We start from the raw sequence: 27188 nt of genomic DNA, 5'->3' as shown, positions 1-27188 counted from the left end.
TCGGTCAGTCAGTCATTGAGGCGGGCATACAGCCTATAGTGGGTGAGAGAGACAGAAGCACCGAGAGAGGCCAACAGTGTGAGCAACACCAAGAAGAAGAGAGTCCATTTGGAACCCATAAAGAGAGGGGGACATGCCAATCTACGGCTCGTGAAAACGTTAATTGTATTGTATTCTTTTCGCGAACCCACGTGGGCATTCTTATTCAAAGTGAAAGGCAAGACCCAGCCTAGACAGACAACTTCACAGACGGGCGTGGATAACACGGGCAGAAGATACATGTCAAGTGACACTATAAAGAACAACATATATCTATATATTTTCAAGGGGCGTGTTGTTGTTGATCGGAACTCTCCAGATTCGTTTTCGTCATAAGCCCATTTTTTTGAAGTTGGTAGCACCTCGGATAACAAAGGTAAGCAAATAACTATTCGATTTGGTGTTTGCGCTCAATGTAACTTACGAGTATATATGGATGGCGCTGCTTTGTTTACTAATTAGTATGTTTGCGAAGTGGTGTATTTAAGGGAGAAGCTTGGAAAATGTGGAGAAATTGCATTTTTTGTTGTCTGAAGAGTACGCTACGTGCGGTTGTCTGGCGGGCAGATACAAGGGGGACAAAGGCATTGATTGTTGTTCAAAGGGGGAGAATCTTCGCTTTTATGGTGGGGGAGGGGGAAGCGTCTAAATAGACAAGGTATTTAATAAATCAAGGTCCGTCGTTACATTTGATTTAATTGGAAGGCGATTTGTTTTTCAAACGTAATAAATTAGGACACATGCTCATAAAGGAAAAGTATATCTTCAAACATATTCCACAGATTACTGACTAAAATTAGTTTACTTTCTCAACTGAAATATTTATATTGCACGATAATTAAATCTAATGTTATTTTGTACAAAAATAATTAAATACATTGGTCGTTTTTATGATCTTCCTATCCGCACCATAATTTGCCGGTCGTGAGATGATTATTCTGTATTATTTTATACATTATACATTTATATATGTCTTTGCGGAGGGTGTGCCCTGCGAGTGGTGTAGATCACGAAACACGACTGCCAGAAGACGGTGACGTGACCGAGACAACACGCAACAGTTTTTATTTGAACGAAAACGTCACGGTTCTGTTTATGTTTCCAACTGCTTGCTCTGAATTACCATACATTCCCGCTGATCTTGTTGTTTAATTTAATCTCCGACTGATGCAACCTGAACGGAATAAATATGACAGGACTTTGTATGAATTGTATAAAAATATTACTGCTGTAGTATTAACTGAAACTATAAGAACAGATGCACGTCCTATGGGATGTTGGGAAAAATCCAGTATTTCAGAGTCAGGAGGACGTATTTTGGCACAGGGGGTTGTGCGTTGGTATCCTTTGGTCAGTATCGAGGACACTCCACAGGTGGGGGGGGAGGGGCGCGGCGTACCGGATGCCGGAGATGCGCTCCTCCAGAAAGGCGCGTGCCAAGAGCGCGCGGTGGTGACAGCATTGAAACAAATCGTTTGTTCAACCAAAATATGAATGATCAGCGACAAGCCTTTGAAAACCAAAATGGTATTAATTCAGCAAGTCATGTCAGTTATCGATATTTTTGGTAAAGTTAGATTGTCGTAAATTGGAGTCTTTGTATTTGTGCGTATTATATTTTACACATTTCACCTTCTGCGAACAATATTTCTTACAGAGGCTACGCGGGAAAAATGTACGGATCGTGAATTATTTCCACATGGATGACTAAATTCACTGAAGCGTTTATCGGTGCAGTCGACGATTGCACTCGGTAGGATGTATGTGGTCAATACGAAATGTAGAGCGCCCTTTAGGCGAATGGATGTTGTTGCTTTCAGGGCTCTGTAATATTTGACTCGATTGGCAGTTAATGGGGAGTATTGGCTCTCTGCTTTTCATGCCAGCCATACACAACCCGGTTCTCTCTGTCAATGTCCATATACACCCCACTGCCGCTTCCTCCAGCAGTTTGGGGTGATACGACTGCCCCCCTCATCTTTTCCCACCGATGATCCTTCGCATGGGTTCCAATGGTAGTCACCTGACGGAGACAGTTGCCATGGCAACACTCTGGTACAAGAGGAGAAGAACTCCTGCACGTCTGTCAGGGCGCCAGTTTCATGCTTTGTTGTCATGGTTACATACCCTTCCCCATTGATGGAAGCATGCTAGGCTAGGGGTTTGCCCCAGAAAGCGAGGCGGTGACCTGTATTATGTCCCAGTTAATTCTCCATGTTGCATTTACACTGCACTTTGTGTGTGTGTGTGTGTGTGTGTGTGTGTGTGAGAGAGAGAGAGGGGGGGGGGGTTGGGGAAGGGAAGCGTGAAAAGGAGAACAGGAGGAACTCCATTGGAATGTACTCTTTTCCCGTTGCCTCTGGGAATTCTTTGGGAAAACAGTGAGCATGCTATCTCATGAGCTACATGCATGACTATGTCAAAATGGTCATCAGCGCTAACTGTAGTTCGTATCCAAAGTACCTCCCCGTTCAAGGTAAGGGAAAAGCCAGTGCCAACTGTGCACACGCTGTTACCGTTTGCAGACATATTACCACTCCACATGTGCCAGTTACACCCAACGTATGCTCAGACCAATCAGAGGAAGAAAAGTACTACTGAAATTAATGTGTGCTTCACATCAGCATCTGCTGATACCTGGCACTGCGCTGATTCGTCCTGTGAGGTCCAGTGCTGACGTGCTGTCGGAAAGATTCCCATTGAAACAGAGAGAGAGAAAGAGAGAGAGAGAGAGCAGGATATTGCGCGAGAGAGAGAGGGGGAGGAGGCGGAGGGGATAGCAAGGGAGTAATCTGAATGAACGAGTGGGACAAAGACAAGCAAATGGAGAACACTAGGGAGCGGAAGAGATGCTTAGATAGATAGACAGAGAGCCTTAAAAGGAAACAATGCCTCGACCCGTGCAGTCCTTTGGGGGGGGGGGGGGGTGCAAGACTATGACACACAAGCATTGCTGAAGCTAATGCTGATCCCAAAACAAGCAGATTCTGATGTACCACAGTCCTGCACTGTAGAGTACAGCCTCTCCTCCGAGTAGTCCATCTAGACTACCCCTCTCCCCCCAATTTACTAGGGGTCACCACCCCCCTCCCCCCCCTACCATCACTGCCCAGGGATTACCACTGTCCCACACTGGGCTGACGGGGGAGGGACTGTGAATGAGGCCGGAGTGGGAGACGTGGGCGTGGGTGGCTGTCAGATGACAGTTGGCACTGGGTGGGGAGGGCTCAGTTGTTTGTCTGTTGTCTGACAGGACGGCGACTGTAATCTCTCGCGGCAGCAAAACTGGAACACTGTCAGCGCCGATGTAGGCACTCACTATGTCCTCGCCACACAGCCGAGGAGATCACTGGAACACTGTCAGCCGTGATACAGCCCCTCACTGCGTCTTCTGAAATGCCACAAACCCAGTGACCTAATCTACGCGCCTACAGCGCTGTGAATCCGGGACTGAGGCAAACAGACCCAGTTAGCCCCACTGTAGGTTTCAGGTCTTAGCTGGATATTGCACGGGTACGTCCTCGTTGGCCGGAAACCTTTCACTTTTCAACCAAATATAATTGCGTTTTAACCTGAACGTCGAGATATCTAGACGTCTCTAGACCTACATATCTTGCCAGGTGAATTTGGTTGAAAAGTGAAAGGTTTCTAGCTGACTAGAACCTACCCAGGCTATATGCAGGTGAAACTTTAACTATATTGGGACTAAATTAGTCTGTTTGTGTCAACATCTCTCAGTCCCAGATTTACAGCCCTCTAGACGTCTAGATCAATACAGATTCCGTCTTTTGTTCACTGGGAAGCACATGCCCTCAGGACACTTCAGGAGCTCTCATTAGCCACATCTCTCTGGGAGTGCCATTGCAATGCAAAGCATATTCAAATATTGCTTTTCTCCATGTAATGTAGCGATTTCTTTGCCGTTTCAGTTGCCGGGTAGATTTGCATACGTCTGTGCAATGTATTCACTAACAGAGTAGCTTGCACAATACCTTACTTTACCTGAATGAATAATATATATATTTTACCTGGTTACAGGTTGCATACAAATCCTTAAAACCACCGTTAATCTTTTCACGAAAGCATATTATTTAAAGAAACATGAAACACGTGATTATTCTGGGAAATATACAATTTAGGGAGAAGGAAGAAAGATAAACCTTTTTACGTCACTCAATGATGCATTCAATTTAGTCTATTGGATAAAAAGGAAAATAGTTCTGTCTGCTGGTTGGATGCATTTGTGGGAATAAAAAGTTTCTGTTTGTAGAGACAGAGACTTCAGTGGCCTTGAGCCTGCAGGTGCTCATTCTGCAAAGACACACGGACACACACACATACACACACACACACACACACACACACACACACACACACACAGACACAAGAACCTCTCACAGGGAAATGAATTCTCCATATCTTTCCTCACCACAATCCATGCAGACACTGATACTCTGCAAGAGTGGAGGGAGGGTTGTTTTAGCGAGCATGATTGTTCTGTCCGGGTCAGAGAAAGAGAAGGAAAGGCAAAGATTAGCGACTCTATTCAAATGTTCTTCTCTTTCAGCTCCACATCCTGCTTCCCACCTTCAAAAAACCTGCGAAACCAAAAAACAAGGATTTTACTTTTATATTTAGACTTGAGATTTTTACTAAGATAAAATCTTATTTCTATTACTTCTTTGCTAAATACGACAAACATGTTGACAGTTTGACTCATTCAGAGATTTGCCAATTGGGCAAGAAAACTATCACTTGTCAAGCAAACAGTAACTAATAAGAGAGCTGAAACAAGCTAATACTTTCTACTTAAAAGAAAAAGAATATATTTTAAGCCCCATTACAAGACTCCTTGGTGATCCCTATCCTAACGAACAAAATGTGGGAACAAGTCTGTGAAAAAAGAGGCACATGCAAACGCATCCTCCCTCTGACAGCAGAAGACTCCCGCTTGCTCAGTCACGCGCTCACTCACACTCCCCACACGGGCACATGCATACATGCCTGGCACCGGAGCAGCAGCAGCAGCACGTGGCTGCCTGTTTTGGGCAGGGACGGAGTCTTTCTCCCCTCTCATGAAGATTCATAATTCATCCAGCATCCTCCAGCCCTGAATAATGCATCCGCCCTGGGCGTGCATTCTGTGCGCTGACACGTCCCACATCTCCATCTCGAACAGAAGAGCAGCCAGCCAGCCTGTCCCTGCAGGTAGACCCACTTTAGGACAGCTGAGGACCCGCTGACCATGGTGTGGGTGCAGGGCTGGGTTGGGGAGATTAGTATTGTCTTAATAAACATGCATTGTTCCCTTTTCATTTTTTTAAATCATGAAATTCTTTTCTTTCTTCATAATAGTAACAATATCACTAATAATAATAAAATTGTCCTCAATGGTATGGGGGGGGGGGGGTCATTAACTTAACATGCTAAAAACCACACCAGCACGTGAACAGAGCTAAAATAAGAAAAGGAGGTAAACGCCTTGGCTGTCGGGATGGTGCCCCCTGTTGTTCAGGAATGGAAGCTGACGAGGCCGCAGATCCCTCACAGTGCTCAGTGAGAGCAGGTGCCCACGCCTCCCCTGTCCTGGCCGCTGAACCGGACCTGCTCAGTGTGCATGCCGAGAGGGAAAGGACAGCCCGTGCCTATTTTTGTGAGCGTAGAAATAAGTCGCTGCTGAAATGAAAATGACTCTGCCCTCTGAACAGGAGCAACCTGCCCGGACACTGGTTAGGGTGTCTTTGACGGTAAGCGTGTAAGCCGAGCTGGTGTTTCGGTAAAAAGCGACACTTCCTCGTGTTTTTGGCTGGGCGCACCTCTCTCCTCTGGCCTGTCCCATGCAGGCCTCCTCAGCGCTCCTGGTTCATTAGCAGTTTGGAAAAGCTCATCTCAGCATACCCCTCAGGGGAATTCTGTACAGTGTTTTTGGCAGCAGAGCGAGATAGAAAAGCCTCTTACAGCCCATTAGAGTGCAGACACACACCGATGAATGCATAAACTCTCATGCACAAACACATACAAATATATGCACTCGCCCACACATATACAACACTCACAGACACTCTCTTGCTCGCTCTCTCTCTCGTGCACACACACACACACACACACACACACATATGGGGAGAGGGAGATTTTCCATATCAAAATGATATTGAAATCTTAAGTGCAGTGAAAATGCCACCACAGCCCTCTGTCCTGCCGGCTGATATTGGCTGTCTCCCTCTCTCTGTCTCTCACCAGCCCAGGGTGGCGGGGCCTGAGCCTGTGCCTCTCTCTCTGTGTGTGAGTGCCAGGCCATGAGGTGTCTCAGAGTGAGGTCTCCTCTACTTCACCCGGCGCAACCCCCCCTCCCATTCAGACATCCAGCTCGAGAAAGGGGGCTTCTGGGAAGTCAGTCAAGGTCGCAGGCAGTGTACAAACCTCTCAAAAGTCTCAGGTGGCACCCAAACCGCAGCTGTGGTCATGGTTACACAAACGATTAGGATGGTGGAGAGCAGTCTGTGCGCACACACACACACACACACACTTTACTATCCCTCATACACACACACACACACACACACTTTACTATCCCTCATACACACACACACACCTTACTATCCCTCATACACACACACACACACACACTTTACTATCCCTCATACACACACACACACACACACACACTTTACTATCCCTCATACACACACACACACACACACTTTACTGTCCCTCATACACACGCTTTATTATACCTCATACACACACACACACTCACTATTCCTCGCACACACTCCCTAATCCCTCATACGCACACACACTCACTAATCCCTCATAAACACACACGCACACACGCATACACACTCACTATTCCTCACACACACACACACAATCCCTCATACGTGCGCGCATACACACACACACACACACACAGACACTCAGAGAAGTGCTCACGAACATACAAATGCAGACACGCACACACCCCAGTGCTCTGTGCAGGACAGACCAGACAGTCGTCCTCAAACTGCGACCTCTTTTTATCACAGACTTGGTTTGGTATTCATTTATTCAGCTGTCCTCTGTACACCTGTGCTGTTGTGTGTGGGATCTGGGCGGGTGGGGGCGGGGGCGTTTGGGAGAGTCCAGAGCTGTCTCCTAAGACCTTGTCCTTGGGAACATGGTTATCCACAGAGACGAATGTTAAGAACAGATGAGCGAGAGTCTGCCCGGGGCCCGGGCATTGGGGGCCCCTGAGGGCTGTGTTTTTGGAGTTTTGGGTCGCGTAATGACAGCGGCAGTCAGTCAGACGGGCCCCGTGGGATTCTGTGCCAAGGGCCTGCTCAGTCTCCAGAATCTGCTCTGAATACCTGGCAGGAAGGAGGCCGGGGGTTGCCAGGTTGTGTGGGAAAGCGGTTGCCAGGATCTCGGACTCCCAGCTAAAGTGGCCTGGTGGGGCTCCCCTCTGCAGCCAGCCCAGGGGAGAGCCCTCAGCACTGAAGAGGCTGGACTGCTCCACACCAGATGGAGGGGGGGGGGGGATTAACGGCTAGCTGGTATATGAGTATGTGAGGCAGGTGGGGGTTGGGGAGTTCAAGAGCCTTCCTCAAAGCTCCCCCACATCAGGACAATATTACCAAGGGCTTTAGCAGACTTTCTCCTAAGATTAATCCCCGGAGGATGAGGGTCTTCCATTGTACATCTGGGAGTCTGCCCCTCTCTCTCTCTCTCCGCTAAGATGTCCCTCGTGGGGGGGGGGGGGGGGGGGTGCTAGATGCTCCAGAATGGAACAGGAAGCAGAAACGGAAGAAGAAGAAGAAGAAGAAGAAGAAGAAGAAGGGTGATCCATGGATGTGGCACAGTGGTCAGAGCACAAGCGGGCTGTGTTATATAATGTCACGGGAGGGGGGGTTTAAGTGATGGGGGGGAATCTATTTGAGGAAATGGGGGGGGGGGGTATCTGTTTATGAGAGCTGGCAGGGGAAGGCCATTATGCTTTAAATGGGTCACTGTTTTTTTTGTGTTTTATTGTTATGGTTTTCCCCAAATTTTTCATGCCGATCGCTCACCGCCTCCCTCAACAAATGTAGTTGCTGTTGCTGTTGGAGAGCGTACAAAAACACGTTTTCTCCTCCAGAGCAGGTGGTGTCCCCAGCTGCTACTCACCTCATAGTCCACAAACCGAGCTCACACAGACACGAGTGGAAGGAGCACGCTTCATGTCACCTATAGCAAGCTGACTGACCACTCAACCAGCAGGGGGCGCCACAGAGCAATGAGCCGTGGATCCTGGCTGACTGGACCCTCCCTATCCCTGGGCAGTGCTACTGGGAAATGAATTATTATCTTGAAGAATCGCTAGGGGAGGTGTTGTTAGGGACTCGGGGAGAGGGGGAAACCCACCCAAAACAGCGCACTTCCTGGGAGCAGAGAGGAGGGAAGATTGTCTTGGAAAAAATGTAGGATTTTGTGGTGTGCATTTGTAGTCGTAATTATTGCACACAGCTAATTAATGGGGGGTGGACATTGCATTCCATGGCATAGTGGTTTGAGTTGTTACAGGTGTCACCTGACACAGGTGAGTGCACTGAGTGGAGTGCACCAGCAGATGGAGCCAACACACGAATGCTCAGTTACATTGACATTGGCAGATACTGTTATTTTTATTACTGTTATTATACTGGTATAATAGTAAGAACAATGATGATAATAATTCATTGCTGTGTTTTTTAATGTTGTGGTCTCAAAGCAGAGAAAACTGACTTTAGCTACCAAAATGTGTACAGTAGCAGCCTCCTGATTCATGCACAGCAGCCATTTTATGCAGCCAATTAAACTGGGGGCTGATTAGGTGACCAGGTTTAGAGAGACAGCTTGGGGATTTTGGAAAGACATCAGAGGACCCTGCAGTAAGTGCCATGGGTTGTATCTTTAAAGCAGCTCTGTCACGCTTGTTTCAGTTGTGATTATTTGAATTAAATGCTTAAATTATGCGTATTCCTTTTTAAAATCGCCGTTAGTGTAGCCGTTTCCTCAATACGGAGGAAACGTGTCCAGTGACGTTCCCACCTGTTAGCTTCGGCTGCCTCATCCTCTGCTGTCTGTCTCTCTCGCTCAAGCAATTCTTCCTCCGTAAATTCTGGTTCAAAACTGTAAATTGTATTTAAAAAGGTGGTCCTCTTAGTCAGTGATGTAGAGCTGTCCGTCATATCGCTCAGGCTACTCCAGTTAGGTGATATCTGTATGCTAACGTTATCGTATTTTTGCAGGAGTGTCTTGTGATCGCCTGGACGGGTGGCCGCCCGTAAACCAGTCTCAGCGTTCAAGGGTGGCGTTTGAGTGCCCGTTACCTTCTGGGAAACGCAAGCTGGAAATTCAAGCCTTTAGACGTTTTGCCCCGTATTTCGGCTACACTGACTGTGATTTTAAAAAGGCCTGCGCACAGATTTTAAGCATTTAATCCAATTAATCTCAACTGAAACCAGTGTGACGGTGCTCCTTTGATCGCAGTGAGTCAGTATTCCGGTTTAACGTGTCATCTGAACGGGGGCCGTGCCTCCTGAAGCTCAGTGTCCCTGTCACTGCACTGAGGAACGGGGCTCTGTTTGGATTCAGAGGCAACACTGCCCCCTACTGGCTTTCCAGCACCACTTCTAGCAGCGGCACAGGTCTTATTATGGGGGCAGCCTGTAGCCTCGTGGTTATGGTACATGACTGGGGACCTGGCAGGGTGGTGGTCCCGTGTAGCCACGATATGATCCGCACAGTTGTTGGGCCCTTGAGCAAGGCCCTTAACCCTGCATTGCTCCAGCAGGGATTGTCCTCTGTTTAGTCTAATCCACAGTAAATTGCTTTGGATAAGAGCATCAGATAAATAACAAATTATTATTTTTTATTATTCCCAGGAATAGCCCATGCCTGCTTGGTGTCAGTCATTCTGCAGGGGCAGTGGCACGGTTGCTGGCTAAACATATTGGCACTGTGTCTAGTGCTCGTCTGTTCATTGAGCATAACCTAGAGTAGCTCAGATGACAATGAACTGGGGCTGCTATGGTTGTGACCCCACATTGCCAAGTTACGGTCAGAGGTTGTCTTACAGGAACCTTCCTTGCTCTCCAACAAGCCTAAACAACTGATCCCCAGTCAGTGCTCAGAACCCTAGCATCTTATTATGACATCAGTCTGGTACTGAACACCGATTGGATGCCAGCCACTGAATGTGAGCTTGGAGGAGGAGGGTAGATCTGGAACATTGTGGGCAGCCTGTAGCCTAGTGCCGAAGGTACATGACTGGGACCCAGAAGGTTAGTGGTTCAAGCCCTGGTTTATCCACGATAAGAGCTGCACAGCTGTTGGGTCTTTGAGGAAGGCCGCTAACTTCACATTGCTTCAGCCTTATTCTAATCAACTGTAAGTCCCCTTGGATAACAGTGTCAGCTAAATAACTGTAATCGAACGTGACCACAGCTGGAAGGCCTTGTGGCCACAAGGTGGCGCCATACACTCAAAGCCTTTGCTGTTCCCAGACTGAAACCTGGGATCTCTTTTGGGAGGACAGGTGGGGGACGGATCAGAGTTTAAGACACCGAGCCGTGGGCGGAGACCTGGGCACAGAGCACAAAGGTGGATTTGTTGTTCCATGCAGTCTACACTCGTGATGTTTCTTTGTTGAAGGTTACTTTGTGTACCTCACACTTCTGCACGTCCTGCCCCTACTGAGAGGGATCTGAAGTCACTGGGGCGAGCAGGCAACAATTTCCCTTCAGTATTTTTAACCCTCTGAGACCGACCGGATATTTTGGAGTGACAGAACTATGATTAAAAAGCCTTGGAACACACTGCGTGTTTATACAATACAAGAAATTCCCTTATGTTTTTAACCTTTATTCGGTCTTTCACTGCAGTTCACACACACACACACACACACACACACACACACACACACACACAATACGATGCAATGAATGTTTCACCGTTTGCTCGTGTAGCTGAGCCTGTTCTGAAGAAAATTGGCCATGGCTTGATGGTGAAGGCAGGCTAACGTTATGAGTTATAAACCAAGAGGGGGGGGGGGGGGAATCGGCCAAAACATGCTTGGGTCTCTGAGGGTCAAAAGCAAAGTTTTTACTTTATGACACACACAAAATCTCAGATCTTGTTTGAAAAAAAACAAACATTGTGGTTAAAAAGAAAAAAGCCCTGTTCTCTCATTTTGTACATGTAGCATTCAGTAGCTGTGTGCATGCTGACTCAGTGACTTGGTGACCCCAACATCTCAGAACAGATTTCATATTCGCTCCTGCTCCCGTTCGCGCTTATGTTGTGTACGTTTCTAGAAACGGATACGCGTGTTATTCGCAGATGCTCGCGGCCCCTAGCAACATAGCACTTCGCATATTTCATGATAAAATATCGCCTTAGTCTTTAGATTGGCGTAGATTTTAGAGAGAGAACCTGTTGTTCCCTTGAACGGTGGATTTACGCCTCCGTGAAGGGGAGAGCTAACATTTCCACTACGTGTTTGTAACATTGTAGCAACCCAGTAGCATAATTACAACACTGAAACATAAAGATAGAGGACCAGCTTCCTACGCTTAAGAATATACATTCAGTCATCACTTTATTAGGTATTATTTAGACTTATGTTTTAGACTTAATAGGTTTTCTGCTACACCCCAAAATGCAAATGCTTCATTAATCGTTTGTAATGGTAAATGGTTGGCATTTATATAGCGCCTTTATCCAAAGCGCTGTACAATTGATGCTTCTCATTCACCCATTCATACACACACTCACGGCGATTGGCTGCCATGCAAGGCGCTGACCAGCTCGTCAGGAGCATTTAGGGGTTGGGTGTCCTGCTCAGGGACACTTCAACACAGCCCAAGCGGGGGATCGAACCGGCAACCCTCCGACTGGCAGACGACTGCTCTTACTGCCTGAGCCATGTCGCCCCGTTTGTAGTTCACTTCAGCCTTTGGGAATATAAAACCCACAATCCCTCCCCTTTGCTCTGTATATTTAGCAAATTACATTTGCAATTCATATTGTGACTCTGTGCCTGTGAAAGCCATTCCTGATGTATCCATAAATGCAGACGCATTCCAATCACATATCGCCAGCTCTCTGTATGCAGAGATTTCTCCAAGCTCAAGCTGGCTGAAGCATATTTAGATTTGTAATCTTACATTTTAAGGATTTAGATCTTACTTTAAGGATTTAGAGAGTGGTAGTGTGGTGGTAACCATTTTCTGGCTGGATTATTTGTCAAAAGCAAAGCTTCGTTAATAGAATAGAATAGAATTCCAGACACCAGTGCAAGAATGGGCAAATATTTTAGCATACGGTACTGCCCATTTCAAACATGTTTGGCCAGTTTCACAGGCACAGATTAAGCCTAGTCCTTGACTAAATTAGATTTATTGGAGACTCTCCATACAAAACTTAATTTACTCCAGGACTAAGATTAATCTGTATCCGTGAAACCGGCCCATAATCTTTTAGTGGCAAAATTGAGCAGATAGCGTACGTATGATTCTGGTCTGATCTTCTTGCGTCCGGGTTTCGACAGGGGGCCTGCGAAGGTACCTGGGGGGGCATGTGATCGCACTGTCAACCCCAATCAACCCAGTCAGCCGTGCCTGCAGGCCTGGGCGGGGGCCCCGCTGAAAATCACTGCTGTAACAGCCATGCTCTTGTTTCAAATCACTTGAACATGCAAGGCAGCTTTCCGAAACAAAACAGACAACGCAGGGTTTTTTTTCTTTTTTTTTGCCAGAATGAATCCGATGATGATGTTGTATATTTGTGGAATTTAGCGCCCAGGGTCTGAGAATCTCAGCTGCGCAGACATCGCGGGAAACAGAAACGGGGTGTCGCGGTGTCAGCGTTCCCTGCCAAACAGCTCCGGCAGTCACCCTTTCCTGTCCTTCTTTATATAGCCGCGCACAGACTCTGAGGGCAGGCATCAATAAACGATTACTCGCACCCCCCCGTGGGGCAAGGCAGGATGAAACCAGGCTTTTTACACAGTGGGCGGGGGTGGGGGGGGGGGGGGGGGGAGAGATGGATGAGAAGAAAGAGAAAATATAAATCTGTTGCCTTTTTTCCCTTCACGACTGTAAGCTCTATGTTGAATTTTGCTCAGTCCAGTTTGCTTATCTCTCTGTCTGTCTGTGTTGTGTAGGTAAACGATTGCCTGCCAACCTAAAATGCTGCATTCCTCATTTGATTGATGATGCTTTTCATTTAAAAAAAGAAGAACATATGCTACCTTAATTTTATGTTCCATAATTTAACAATACCAATTCAAGTCAGATGCTTTGGGGGAAAAGCAGCATTGCTTCTACATAGTAACACAAAGGGATCTGAACTCCATTAGTTGGGTCTTACAGATTCACTGTTTCTGCTGATATGTGGAAGATTCAGACTGTTGGAAAGTCTCTGATTGGCTGTTGACCAGTCACATGACTACAATGACAGTTTGACCTTGAGTGAGTCCAGCCTGATAGAAACTTGTGCAATATTTCACCAAAGGTTTCCTTCACCAGCTCTGAACCCTGCTGAAACTCGCTGTTTTATATGTTTTGCCTATTGGTCCAATCCCTGTGGTCAAATCTCTTTAGGCACTCCCACAACTCAAACCTGTATCCAGGCTACACAGGCAGCCAGTAGTGCACAAGCTCATGACAGAAGTTTCTGAAGTGCCTGTACACTGCACTCCAGGTGGATAATGATTCAATGATTGATAAGTGGGAATCTAACAGTACTGGATCAGATAATAGAAAAGCATTGCAATTATCATACCTTTGGTACCCCTTATCCAGACTGTATACACTTATGATCCTCTGAACTAACTACCTACCTTAGGTGAGTGATGTACATCTCACCATGGAAAGACTCACTTTGGTGAATCATGTTGAGCTTGATATCACCCAGTGATTGCCTTTCAATGAAAAATTCACTGGATCTGATTAAAAGCAGATATCTTACCTATGTTTAATGTTGTGGTAATAGATAGCAAATAAAGCTTGAATCATTTTCAGTACCTTTTAAATTGAATGCAATTCTGTTGTATTCGGCAAAATCTGGCTTCTGATTTTGTATTATAAGTAATTTCATTTCACCTCTGATGTCTCTGATGTTGACAGACTGCAATGAACTGTCAAAGCTTGAGGCAAGGGAACATGGAATTGACTGTGTACACTGTCTTTCAAGATAAAGTAAAAATAAATTTGAACTTTGACACACTGACTTATCCATGTATTGTGCTCTAAGCGTTTGCATCAATATATTTTACCTTTCAAACCACATTTTTTAAAATATGCTTTTATTGAACGGTCCTCCTTTCATCCAATCATAAACAGATTCAAGTGTGTAAATATGAAAGAGAAGTGCTTTACAATATGCAAAACTAATATCACAATCATTTGAGACAGTGAGGTATAAAATGTATAAAGCCATTAGTAATATATCAAAATAAACATAAGCAGATATTATTTTGAAAATTAGAATAATTTAGATAACACTATTACAATTAAGGTTATATGACACTTTCATAGCAATCACAGATGCTCAATTTCTTGTAAATTTCTCTGGCTATCTCTTACAGCTCCTTGAAAAAATGCCTAAGACCTGGGCTCAAAAGCAACTAAATTCCAGATCAAAATGTGATTTGAGATCCACAAGCAGATCATGATTCTTGCAGAGGGCCCCACAGGTTTGGCCACCCTTATATTGAGGGAAAAAACAGTCCCATATCGGACAGTCATGTGAACACAGGTTTCTGAACGGTGCATGTGAGGTGTACAGTAATGCGTTCCGTGGGTGGAATCAGGAGTGAGGTTTTGCCCGTGTGTGTTGGGAAGATGCTCGGTACATGACAAACTGGGAAACGGGCCACATCTCCACCTTCTCCGCAGGGAACCAGCGGCATTCCAAGAGGGGGGGAAACAAGACCTGGCTGCCAACAGAGGGGCAGTTACGTAAAAAAAAAGAAAGAAGGAAAATCTATTTGGTTATATAACCGTTTGGAAATGGGATGCGGGTGAGACGCACGGATGTATTTGCGTGAATATGTGCGCTTGATTGAACTGGTAAACATGTAGCCAATGAATACTGATCTCTCTCCTTCTCTCCCTCCCTCCCTCTATCTCTCTGCAGTTGCCATGGAAACTGTTCTGGTCTTCCTCCTCTCCCTCCTAGTGTATGTGGCTGGTAAGTGCTGTTTCCCTCTCTGGGTGGGGAGGGGGTTGGGAATGGACAGAGGAGGTACGTGACAGAGCAGCGAGGGGGCGGGTATTTTGCTGAACATGGGTAGGAGGGTAATTCTGGGTCCAGCCCCTCTGTCATGTCCCGCTGTAGGAGGGGCGCCTGCCTTCTTCCGTGTTTGTTTGCGTTATGGCGTGGGAGGGGGGGTCAGGTCTCAGGGGGATGTGGTTTGGCAACATTCATTCTGCTCACGTCCGTTATACGCCATGATGGTCCATTATGAGCTGGAGTCTGAGAGGATGCGACAAGCAGCATTCTGTACCCTGCTTCTCCATTTACCCGCTGAAGAGCGGGGGGTTTCGCAGTGTTTTTCCAAAGAAAATTCTAGAAGTCCATCCCTTTCAATTACCGGTATTGATTGTCACACCCGCGTCAGAAGGTTCAGTTAAGAACATTCTAATGACATATTTGTGATCTCACACTGTAACAGGTTTAACAGGTTTGGTGCTTCATGCGACCGTAGAGACTGCTCTGAGAGACTTGACTGCGATGTACCATCTGTCCCGAGTCCATCGAGCGATAACTGGCGACGTCACCGCTCTGCTGTTCACAAGAGCGCCTCAGCCGTGTGACACGCCCAGTCATGTGACACGCCCAGTCTTCCCGCTCCTCTGCAGCTGACGTTCTGATGGCCCCCCAGCTTCCCTACGCTGCTCTCTTTTCCTGCGTCTCCCTTCTCCATTTTACTCTCCGTCCCCTTCCTTCCATCCTCCTCAGTCTAACCACTGCGTAAATTGAATGGCCAGCTGGAGGGCGAGTCACATTCTCGAGAATTTCCTTTATTTTCGGAGTCAAAAGGACAAAAATGCACTGCGGCTACATTGAATCTGGTGGTCTGCCTGCTCCAGTATCTATCTATCCCTTTTTACCATACATGCATGAACAGAATCAAATACAGACGCCATTTCACAATAGGCAACTGGAGCAGTGAAGTCTAAACCTGGGAACCACAGTGGGCCACTGAGGAAAGCTGATCGTCTGAATTAATGAGAGGGAGAGGGAGAGAGAGAGGCGGAGGGAGAGAGATTCTCATACTGTTGACCTTGGGGGAGTTCAGCGTAAGTGTGTGTGGGTGGGAGAGAGAAGGGCACAGACAGACAATGTTATCTGTAGCTGTCTGGTCAGAGTAGGGTCCACCGCTCCCGTAAGTGCCCTTAAACACAAAATGTCCGTCACGAAATTCCACACGAATTGTGCTTTTCCGGGCTGCGGGAATGGTGCGCACATACCGGTGTGCATTATGTCAGAGCCTGTCTCGTGGGGACCCTGTTCTCATTTTACATTCAATTAAATGGGAAGGTAGCAGGCCATGCAAGCGGCAGTGTTCTGGTTTATGGTGCAAGAAGTGAACGCTACTGAAGCAAATGGCCACACTCCCCTGCAGTGTAAAGCGACACCCGCTCTCCTAGCTCTCCGTCTGCCCCTTCTCCGTTTCCATCCTCCCTGTGCCCACCTCCCCCCTCCCCTCTCCGTGCCTCTCTGCCACTCGAGCCCGTGTTGACTGAGTTCAGTTTGGCCCAGGGGTGTCTGATCTTATCCAAAAACAGCCGGTGTAGGTGCAGTTTTTGTTTCGGCTGCTGATTCACAACAGCTGATTCAACTTATGAAGTTGTTGATTGAGTATGACTGGGTAATTAGCTGAATCGAATTTGTTGTGCTAGGTTAAAATTGAAACCTGCACCCACAGTCTTATCCATTTTTGGATAAGACTGGACAACCCCGGTTTTGCAGTACAAACAGACAGGATTGAACTAAAACACCTGTATCTTGTTAAGGTTTAGGATCTTTGTGGCTCTTTTCAGAAGCTGATTTGGGGTCCTTACAACACTTTAGCTGCCCCTGGCTTGTGCCTGAAGCCTTATGCCATAACAACATTTTAAGAAAGTAACAACAATTTACATCAAACGCCTTTTGCCAGATGACTCCTGGGAGGTGGGTATGGCATAAGGAAGGTGCATACTCAGGGAGAGTACCTTATAGTAACAACACATAACGACTGTCCACACTTTTTTGATGTTTCCTGTAAGTGTGTTTGAGTTCAGGCACATTACACTCTGAAGGCTATTGGTCCTGTCTGGTGCTTCTGCCCTTACCTGCATCCCGTTTCCTACCTCCACGGCTGAAGCTTCTTTGCAGCTATACAGCTGACGTGGGTGCCGTCCTGTGTTCTAGACGAGCGCAATGGTGGTCTCTAGAGGGCCACTCTAGAAAGCAATGGAAGTCCCGCCCGAGTTCAGCTGACCGCCTGATCTCACTCACCGACAGTACATCACACTTGGTAGCATTACCGATTCTTGTTGTGTTAGACTATGGACATATGGTGGTTATGTCAATTCATTTCACCTCTGAAATTTAGATGAATTAAGAAGTCTTCGGGAAAAAAAAGAAGAGAAATTAAGAGAGAAATCGGGGGGATTGCTCTGCCCCTATCCCCAAACAGTCATCTTTACATTTCAGCTGTCTCAGGGGGACTTGTGTCCTCTCTAGGGGGGCCGGGTGCTGTCCCTGGAAGGTTGTGCAGCTCGGTGAACCTGGAGTGAGACAGAGCGCTCTTTGTGCAGGTGTCAGTGGGGGCTTCAACCCCCCCCCCCCACCCCCCCCTCCTCCTCCTCCTCTGTCAGACCTGCTTGTTCATGGCCCTCGCCCGCTGCCCCAGGGTCTAATGAGTCCACCGTCTCTGAAAAGGCCGCCCTGTCATCACTGAACAATGTTGCCTTTGTTTGCTGCTGATTTGGTTATTGACTCTCACTCTCTCCCTCCCTCCCTCTCTCTCTCCCTCTCTCTGTTTGTCAGCGATGGCCGATCCGGATGCTAAGGGTGAGACAACTTTTCATTCATCAAACCGTCGGCAGGTGGAGACGAACAGACCGAGCTGATTATGAGCACACGGACAGATAGATGGAAGGATGGATTTGGAGAAAGGATGGAAGCTGGGTGGGGGGGGGAGCAGAGGAAGCAAAAGATTTAAACAGAAAGAAAGAAAAATGAAAGAGTGAAAGAAAAAACTAAGGAAAGAAAGAGGCAAACATTTGAAGCAAAAAGAAAGGAAAGGAAAGACACTTTTTTCTGCATGTTAGGAGGAAACTGGAGTACCCAGAGGAAACCCACGCAGACACAGGGAGAACATGCAAACTTCCATCAAACCTAATCCTGGGAAACGTCTTGCTGTGAGACAGCATTGCTATGCAATGCACCACCACACTGCCCATAGAACACACATACAGTCAGTCAGCTAGGTATTTATTAGACTTTTTTTTAGACTTGGTCTTCTGCTGCTGTGGCCTCTCTACTTAGAGGTTTGACGCATTGTGTTTTCAGAGATGCTCTTCTGTTGTAATTTACATGACATTATTGGCATTTGGCAGGTGCTCTTATCCAGAGCGACGTACAACAAAGTGCATACCCATAACCAGGGCTAAGTGCGCAGAAAGACCCTAGAGGGAAGTACAATTTCAATTGCTACCCGTACAACAAAGATAAGGACCAGGGCCTATTTTTTATTTTTTATTTTTTTTTTTTAAACAACAAATGAACAAACAACAGTAATGCGTGGTTATTTGTGTTACTGTCACCTTCCTGTCAGCTTTGACCAGTCTGGCCCTTCTCCTCTGACCGCTCTCATTAACGAAGCGGAAAATCAGGAGATCAGCAGTTTCTGAGATACTCAAACCACTCTGCCACCAACAATCTTTCCATGGTCAAAGTTACTTAGATCACATTTCTTCCCCATTCATACATTTGGTCTGAACAACAGCTGAACCTCTTGACCACATCTACATTACATTACATTACATTATTGGCATTTGGCAGACGCTCTTATCCAGAGCGACGTACAGTTTATTAGACTAAGCAGGAGACAATTCTCCCCTGGAGCAATGCAGGGTTAAGGGCCTTGCTCAAGGCTGTGCGGATCTTATTGTGGCTACACCGGGATTAGAACCACTGACCTTGCGTGTCCCAGTCATTTACCTTAACCACTACGCTACAGGCCGCCCTCTACATGCATAGTTGCTGCCACATGATTGACTGATTAAATATTTACGTTAACAAGCTGGTGTACAGGTCTACCTAATAAACTGCTCACTGAGTGTATATTACATTATTGGCATTTGGCAGACGCTCTTATCCAGAGTGACGTACAGTTGATTAGACTAAGCTGGAGCAATGCAGGGTTAAGGGCCTTGCTCAAGGGCCCAACGGCTGTGCGGGGTTAAGGGCCTTACTCAAGGGCCCAAACGGCTGTGCGGATCTTATTGTGGCTACACCGGGATTAGAACCACCAACCTTGTGTGTCCCAGTCATTTACCTTAACCACTATGCTACAGGCCGCCGTATAAAGTGATTAAATAAATCCTGATTATTCAGGCCTTCGTTAACAACAGGCCTAGTTGTTGGAGAGAAAAAAAGAGCTAGCTGAAAATACTAATCGCCTCTATTAGGAAATAACTGCATTTAAAACACCTGGAGATGCCTGTAAGAGGATCCCTGTGTGTGGCTCTCTCCCCCACACACAGGGAGGAGAGAGCCAAAGCATTTATCCATGATCACAAGTGGAGAAGTTACTTACATGTTGGGGTCGCCAAGTCTCCGAAACTACAATTAGACACCACCTCCACACAAACAAGCTATATGGAATTGCTTGCCAGTAGAAAGACTCTATTGTCATGAAACCACAGACTTAAGAGCCTAGAGTTTACAGTTGACATCATTACAGTTTGAATTCTATGTTCAGATGAGACACAAACAGAACTTGTCTGGCTGCCTCTACCAGGAGGCAAACACTGGGTTGTGGTGGGATCTTACAGAGGAACAATGGGCATTCCTCCAAATCCACAAAAACAAAGATTTTGCACTGGCCATCCCAGTCCTGGGCTAAACCCCACTGACAATCGTGGGGTGAGTTGAAGACCAAGGTCTCTGGTAGATCTGGAGAGATTCTGTATGGAGGAAGGTTGCCAGATCACTTGCTATATTTTCTTGCACCTCATCAAATCTTATAAGACTCTGAGCTGCTATCTTTGCAAAGGAGAGGGTGCACAAAGTATTATATGCAGGGGTGACTAATTGTGTCTTTTTCATATTTTTCTTCTCAGAGCAGAATCATTTATAAAAAAACTAGCATTTAATATGAGTGGGTACTCTACACACACACACACACACACACACACACACACACACACACACACACACACACACACATCAGAAACAAGAGCGGACAATCGAGATAGGTGCAGGTATTGCTGACTAGGCGCAGTAGTATGGTGTAATGCCAATGGAGGCAGACTTGTAATTAGGCTGTTGGGTTTAATTTTAGGATAGACACTGCTTTCATAATAAGTAGTTGGTGTGTCTTGAAGGTATGCTTGTCTTCCTAGAATATGCTACCTGCTAAGCATAAACTGCATGTCAGTTAATGTAACACTGCTGTCCCTTAAACAGATGTCAAGGAGAAAGATGACCCATTTGTATACGGTGAGTACCCCAACCACAAATACAATGCCTGCACATGCTAACATGCATCTTGGCTGATCATGATGTGCAACGTTCACATTGAAGGCAACAATCTCTTTGTCAGTAGAGTAATCGTGTGTGTGTGTGTGTGTGTGTGCGTGTGTGCGCGCATGCTCCTGTCTTTCTCCTGTGCAGACTACGAGAGCCTGCGGATCGGAGGGCTGGTATTCGCTGTCATACTCTTCACTCTAGGGATCCTCCTCATCCTCAGTAAGCCACGCCCCACCATCACACTTTTAATTCCCATCATGCATTATGGTTCTGTGGGAGGCAGATGCTGAAATGCTCTGCCTTTGAACATACATTGAACACTAGGACTGTACAATACAGTAGAACTGTAAAATGCTGTGTGGTACATACAAGATCTGTTCTCCAATGTATTTAATTGCACAATGTATAGTGTTTTGTGAATATTTGTCCTCACTGTTTTATTGAAACACATCAGCTCAACATCACAGCATAAACAACTAACAAGAGAGACTACAGTGATTGCTTATGTGAGGGCATAGAACGGGGGTGGGGGGGGGGGGTCTTTTTTATGATTCCTATATTGAAAAATCAGTTTTTAAAAGTTGATTGCAAAAAAAAAAAAAAAACAGGTCATAGAGACAGTAGTGAATGCATTTGTGAGGTCATAGAGACACCATTGAATGCTTATATAGAGTTCATAAACAGTAGTAAATGCATTTGTGAAGTCATGGAGACAGTACTGAATATTTCTGTTGAGGTCATAAAGATAGTTGGGAATGCTTTGTGAGTTTATAGAGACAGTTGTGCATGTATTTGTGAGATCATAGAGACTTTAGTGGATGCTTTTGTGAAGTCATAGAGACACTAGTGAATGCATTTGAGGTCATAGGGAATGTAGTGAATGCTCACTGTATCTGTTATGGCTTCTGATAAATGCACTAAACTATACATTGGATGCAGTGAAGTTCCACAAAGAAAATTCACAGGCAACACTGACTCATTATCTGGTTAGCTTAAGTTGTTTAGCTTATTAGTGTGGGTCGGGCTGGATCTGACCTGTGTGACCTGTTTCCTTAGGCCGCAGGTGCCGCTGCAGTTTCAACCAGAAACCTAGGTAACACCCCGTTAACGCCTGCCGTATGCTGCCATGATTGAATTTGTAGGGTGTGTGTGTGTGTGTGTGTGTGTGTGCGTGTGTCTGTGGGTTTGTGCCTGTGGCGTTTGCTTGCATGTGCGTGTGGCGTACGGTTTCAGAGAGACTGCTGCCTTGTTGCTTGTCTGTAACCCCCTTGACCGTATTTCAGGGCCCCTGGAGATGAGGAGGCTCAAGCCGAGAACCTGATCGTCTCTAAGGGTGAGATACCTCTCCCACGTCCCTCACAAAACACCTCTGTACCCCCCCCCCCCCCCCCCCCCCGAGATCATCTCGGCATTAATATCCCCCAGCACATCCCCGTACATTACTGTCAGACAGTGGCTGGGCCCGTCGGTTTTCCATTGACCTAAACCGACAAATAAAAACAGGCCCTCGCCGTCGCCTAGTAACCCAGCCGGCTCCATTTGCAGAAATCCCAACTCATTGTACACGTCCTCTTAGACAGACAGTAAGAGGCACTTGTCTGCATTATGGGAGAAATTGGAAAGACAACCGCAGCATACTCACTCACCCTCTCTCTCTTCTCTCCTCTCTCCCTCTCTCTCTCCACACAGCGAAAGAAGCCCCTAAAGCTGAAAACTGAGACGGCTGTTCCAGGTGAAACCATCAATAGCCCAACCAACATATCCATTTAGCCTGTAGGTGCCATGTAGTGCTTTTGATGGAGTTTTATAGCTTGCATGAAAGACCACTCATAGAAAACTACTGGACTTGTGAGATTTGAGGCAGTTATGGTGATCCTAGATTTGTTGCCTTTATCACAAAAATTAAGTAAGAATGGGATTTCGGGTAAAACCATCGCCATGCCAGAGTGATCCTAGATTTCTTGCCTTTATCACAAAAATTAAGCAAGAATGGGATTTAGGGTAAAACCATCGCCATGCCAGAGTGACTGGCCAAGATTGATCCATGATTGGCTATCACATTTCCCAATGAGGGAAGGTTTCATCTGGCTCACTTCCTGCCTCAATGCGCAACAGTAACAGCAACTAAGTAAGATGCACAGCTCCCTGGTAGGCTTACTGACAAGTAGTGCTGGCTAACCCCACACATTTTTGGAGGACATCCAAAAGCAGTCACTTCCAAATTGATGGATGAAGTCATGGCAACTGAATGGCTGAGCATTCCAAAATGGAAAACAAAAAAAATGATGGTAAAACATTGTTCTAAAAAAATCTGAGAGGAGAAATTAATTCACAGGTAAAGAGCAGAGTTTCTTGGTGGATTCGGTAGTCAGCGGTAGTCAGCGGTAGTCAGGTAGTCGGTGTCGATATAATGGCAGTTTTTACATACACATTGATCTTTGCCATTAATATCCTCAGGAGAGCGAATGCGAGTTGTCTACATTATCCATCCATCCACCCACCCTGTCCTGTCCAGCTTGTAGTGGGTGATTGGCAGGAATAAACCCTGAAGAGATTGCCAAACTATTGCAGGGTCCACACACCACTCACACATTGAATTTAGAGTTTCCTATTAGCATTTCCTTGGACAGTGGGAAACCACACGGACATGGGGAGGATATGCAAACTCCACACACAAAGACACTTGGTCGGAATTCAAACTCATTTACATTACATTTACATTTTAGTAATTTGGCAGACGCTTTTAATCCAAAGCGATTTACAAGTGCATAGGTTCTTCCACAAGTCAAAGCATAACAACCATAACTAGGAAAATACACCTGAAATGCTGTTCTAAAGATATAGTCATCATAAGTGGAATTATTATTATTATTTATTTTTTTGGGGGTTAGACAAGAGGAATAGGGATATCAGAAAGGGGGGCAGGGTGTGTTTGAAAAGGTGTTTTTAGTCTGCATCAAAATAGGGGGAGGGATTCTGCTGTCCTGACAGTGGTAGGCAAGTCATTCCACCACTGAGGAACCAGTATGGAAAACAGGCGTGAACGTACAGCTCGACCGCCAGGTGCTCTTAGAAAGGGAACCATAAGGCAACCAGAGCTGGCAGACCGGAGTCTAGCCACTAGTGGTCTAAACTCATAACGTAAACTCACCGTGTCCCGAACAGAACACAGGGAAGTGGGCGCTTCCACCAGAAGTTAACGTCCGTACAATGGTAGTTCTTCTCCTAATGGATGTGGTTTATGATTATGATTGCTTATTGACTATCCCAGACACTAAAACACTTTGATTGATGCGAAATGGACCGATATTTATAGAGAAAAATACAAATTGCAGAAGACTGCGTTAGCTCACGATGGTCCGAACACCTATTCACTCTATCGTGCGGGCTGAGCCTTATGAGCCTGCCCGGTTCGTAATCTCTCGTTAGCAACAGCTTTCCCCCCTGCAATGTTACAGTGGATCACTACTGCCATCTCACTGTATGCTGAAATGGATCACATGTATGACTCGTACCAAGTTTTTCTGAAAACGGAAGGAATCAGACTTTACACACACAAAAACCAAAGCTGATCTGGAAATAATTATTCGCCATGAAAGTTGCACTGTTCGGAACACGGTGAGCTAGCTTGGCGTTTCGGAACACGGTGAGCTAGCTTGGTGTTCCGGAACATGGTGAGCTAGCTTGGTGTTCCGGAACATGGTGAGCTAGCTTGGTGTTTCGGAACACGGTGAGCTAGCTTGGTGTTCCGGAACATGGTGAGCTAGCTTGGTGTTCCGGAACATGGTGAGCTAGCTTGGTGTTTCGGAACACGGTGAGCTAGCTCGGTGTTTCGGAACACGATGAGCTAGCTTGGTGTTTCGGAACACGATGAGCTAGCTTGGTGTTTCGGAACACGGTGAGCTAGCTTGGTGTTTCGGAACACGATGAGCTAGCTTGGCGTTTCGGAACACGGTGAGCTAGCTTGGTGTTCCGGAACATGGTGAGCTAGCTTGGTGTTCCGGAACATGGTGAGCTAGCTTGGTGTTTCGGAACACGGTGAGCTAGCTCGGTGTTTCGGAACACGGTGAGCTAGCTCGGCGTTTCGGAACACGGTGAGTTTGCGTAAAAGTTTTGCGGCTCCATAAATACCCCAGAACTCACCCCCGGCCCTCTTCACTTCCAGACCCAAGACCTCCACGTCTTCAGCTGTCTGTCACTCAGCCACCATGGATGATGAGGATAATGATAATTAAGACACCAGTCCTTCACTGCAAGAAGAAAGGGGACAGGAGGATTTAAGGGGTTTTCCTGTAAATAATGCTCAGTTGTCCTGTCTTGTAACCAGTGACTATGTATGTCCAGCTGTGCCCCATCCATTAGCCGTGTTAGCCAGTGGCATCCTCTACCCAGAAGCACCCAAATCCCTGTACTGTCTCAAAGTCTCAAGGTTCTGTATGTTCCCTGCTGTATGTTTTTACTTGTTTTCCTCTTTAGTTTTTGATAGTCATCATTATATTTATTCTCGTCACTTCTATGGACACTCTTGTTATTCTCATTATGATTGTTACTTTTCGCAGTGTAGAATATATATATATATATAAATATATAAAATATATATACACATATAATTATACAGATATGTTTGTGTGTGCATGTGCTGCTGTGTTTGGGTGGTGTGTGGCATGTGTGTGTGTGTGTTTTCGGTGTGTCTGTGTGTGCGCGCGCTTGTGTGTGTGTGCGTGAGTTGTGTGACAATCCAGCAAACTCAGTTCATCCACCAATCAGAAGAGAGGGAGCAGAGCCGGACTGTAAAGCAGGGTCACATGACAGACAGCAGTGTCTACAGCTGTGTAGTTTGGTGCACAGGCTGGTCTGGGTCTCACTGTGTCCCACTGCTCTCGTTCCTGTGGCATCTGCCACCTGGGGAATGCAGACAGGGGACCTGCCCATGGGTCCCAAGTCCTCCTACACTCTTACCGACAATCTGCAATCTGTGAGTGTACAAGAAAACAACAGAACAAAGCCACAGCTGTTTCGCTGTTTAATTTCAAATTGGAAGACTATTACAGCCATGTCTGAACACAATGCCTGTGCTTGCTTAGTTTGAGAGGGCGAGAGAGGGGGCAGAGAGGGAGGAAGAGGGGGAGGAAGAGGGGGAGAGAGAGTGTGTGAAAAGGAGAGGGAGTGTGTGTGTGTGTGTGCGTGTGTGTGTGTGAGAGAGTGTGTGTGTGATGGAGAGAGACTGAATTGAGGATCCAAAGTTCACATACTAAACACAAAGTAATATAGAAGAAAGGGAAAAACAAGATAATTTATAACAGTTGGTAGGCTTAGATCATGTCCTGAGTATCAACATTGAAAAATAAGCAATTAAGAAAACATACCTACGTACTCCTGTATTGGAAAAGTGTCATATCAGATTGTGTGCTTTTCACAAACAATAAAAAAACCGTGTCCACACATCGGGCCCGTGTACTGTTTTTGTCTGTGAAATTAATGGTGTGTGGGTGCAGGCGTGGTCTCTCCCTCCATTGAAAAAAAATGGACCACTCAAATGTGCAGGCGGTGCGGTCTGTCCCGTGCATTCGAGCCCGCTTGCTGTTCACATCGACGCCATGTCCTGGATGGCAGACAACGCGCGGTCATTATAGCAGACCACACACCGTTACTCAAAACACCTCCTGGGCGTGGTCGTCCCCCAACCCAAAGCACCGTAAGATGGAGGATTACCGCAAACGCCCTAATAAGCACGTTATTCCATTTACTAATAGCACGGTATTCCTCCTACAGGAGCGCCATGGTATCAGATTCCAAAGGTCGTTTTTATGGATGCTGAAGGCCATACTTTATGGGATAATAACACGTGTGTTCTTGCATTGTGGGAGGGGAATGGCGAGATTTATGGATGGCGCAGAAACTGGGATGGGTGTGGGAATCGGAATCCGCCCTCCCCCTTTTGCGTTCAATGCGCACACACGGCTTAGTTGACTGTCGACCGAACAACAGAAGACTCTTTTAGCGCAGGTAAGGCTGCCGCAAATTTATTTCTTGCTGACTCCAATGTAGATTTGCATCCTTGTATACTCGGGACATATTAAGACTCGCACTTTACACAGGGCGACTAAATAATGGGCAAAATTATTTGAGCTTTTGTTTTCACATGTCATCTAGTTCAAGGACAACATTCGTTGTAGATGGCTTCACGTGCGCTGTACCAATTTGCGCAGAGGGTGTGGATGGATGCGTTATTTTAAACATTAATTCTAATCTTTTCAAAAGGAAAAGGGTATGCTTTGGCATTCACGTGCTTTGCTACGACCAAGTTTGCGAAACTGGTTTTTGGTCTTCTGCGAGGGTTTTAAAGACAGAACTACCATGTCTGTCTTCATACGTTCCGTGTTTACCATGTGCTCCTTGTG

At 46.2% G+C, this 27188-nt stretch overlaps 1 protein-coding gene across 2 annotated transcripts; it reads left to right on the top strand.

Moving 5' to 3' along the window:
* fxyd6 (FXYD domain containing ion transport regulator 6) lies at positions 1-26229 on the top strand. 2 transcript variants are annotated; one of them, XR_009704649.1, is made up of 9 exons: positions 1-415; positions 15178-15231; positions 18079-18102; positions 20725-20757; positions 20932-21006; positions 21844-21880; positions 22071-22120; positions 22477-22560; positions 24953-26229. XR_009704649.1 is itself a non-coding variant. In XM_061217903.1 (9 exons), the coding sequence occupies exons 2-8, from the start codon at positions 15183-15185 to the stop codon at positions 22503-22505; spliced, it is 297 nt and encodes a 98-aa protein (XP_061073887.1). In that variant the 5' UTR covers positions 5-415; positions 15178-15182; the 3' UTR covers positions 22506-22519; positions 24953-26229. The 2 variants fall into 2 exon arrangements, 1 of the variants encoding a protein (XP_061073887.1); XM_061217903.1 differs by having other exon boundaries at positions 5-415; positions 22477-22519.
* Positions 26230-27188: the final 959 nt, after the last annotated feature.

Source organism: Conger conger, chromosome 13, assembly GCF_963514075.1.
Source record: "Conger conger chromosome 13, fConCon1.1, whole genome shotgun sequence".
Classification (NCBI taxonomy): Eukaryota; Metazoa; Chordata; class Actinopteri; order Anguilliformes; family Congridae; genus Conger; species Conger conger.
The sequence above is the reverse complement of the archived record's forward strand: the minus strand, read 5'-3'. Positions and strand labels throughout refer to the sequence as shown.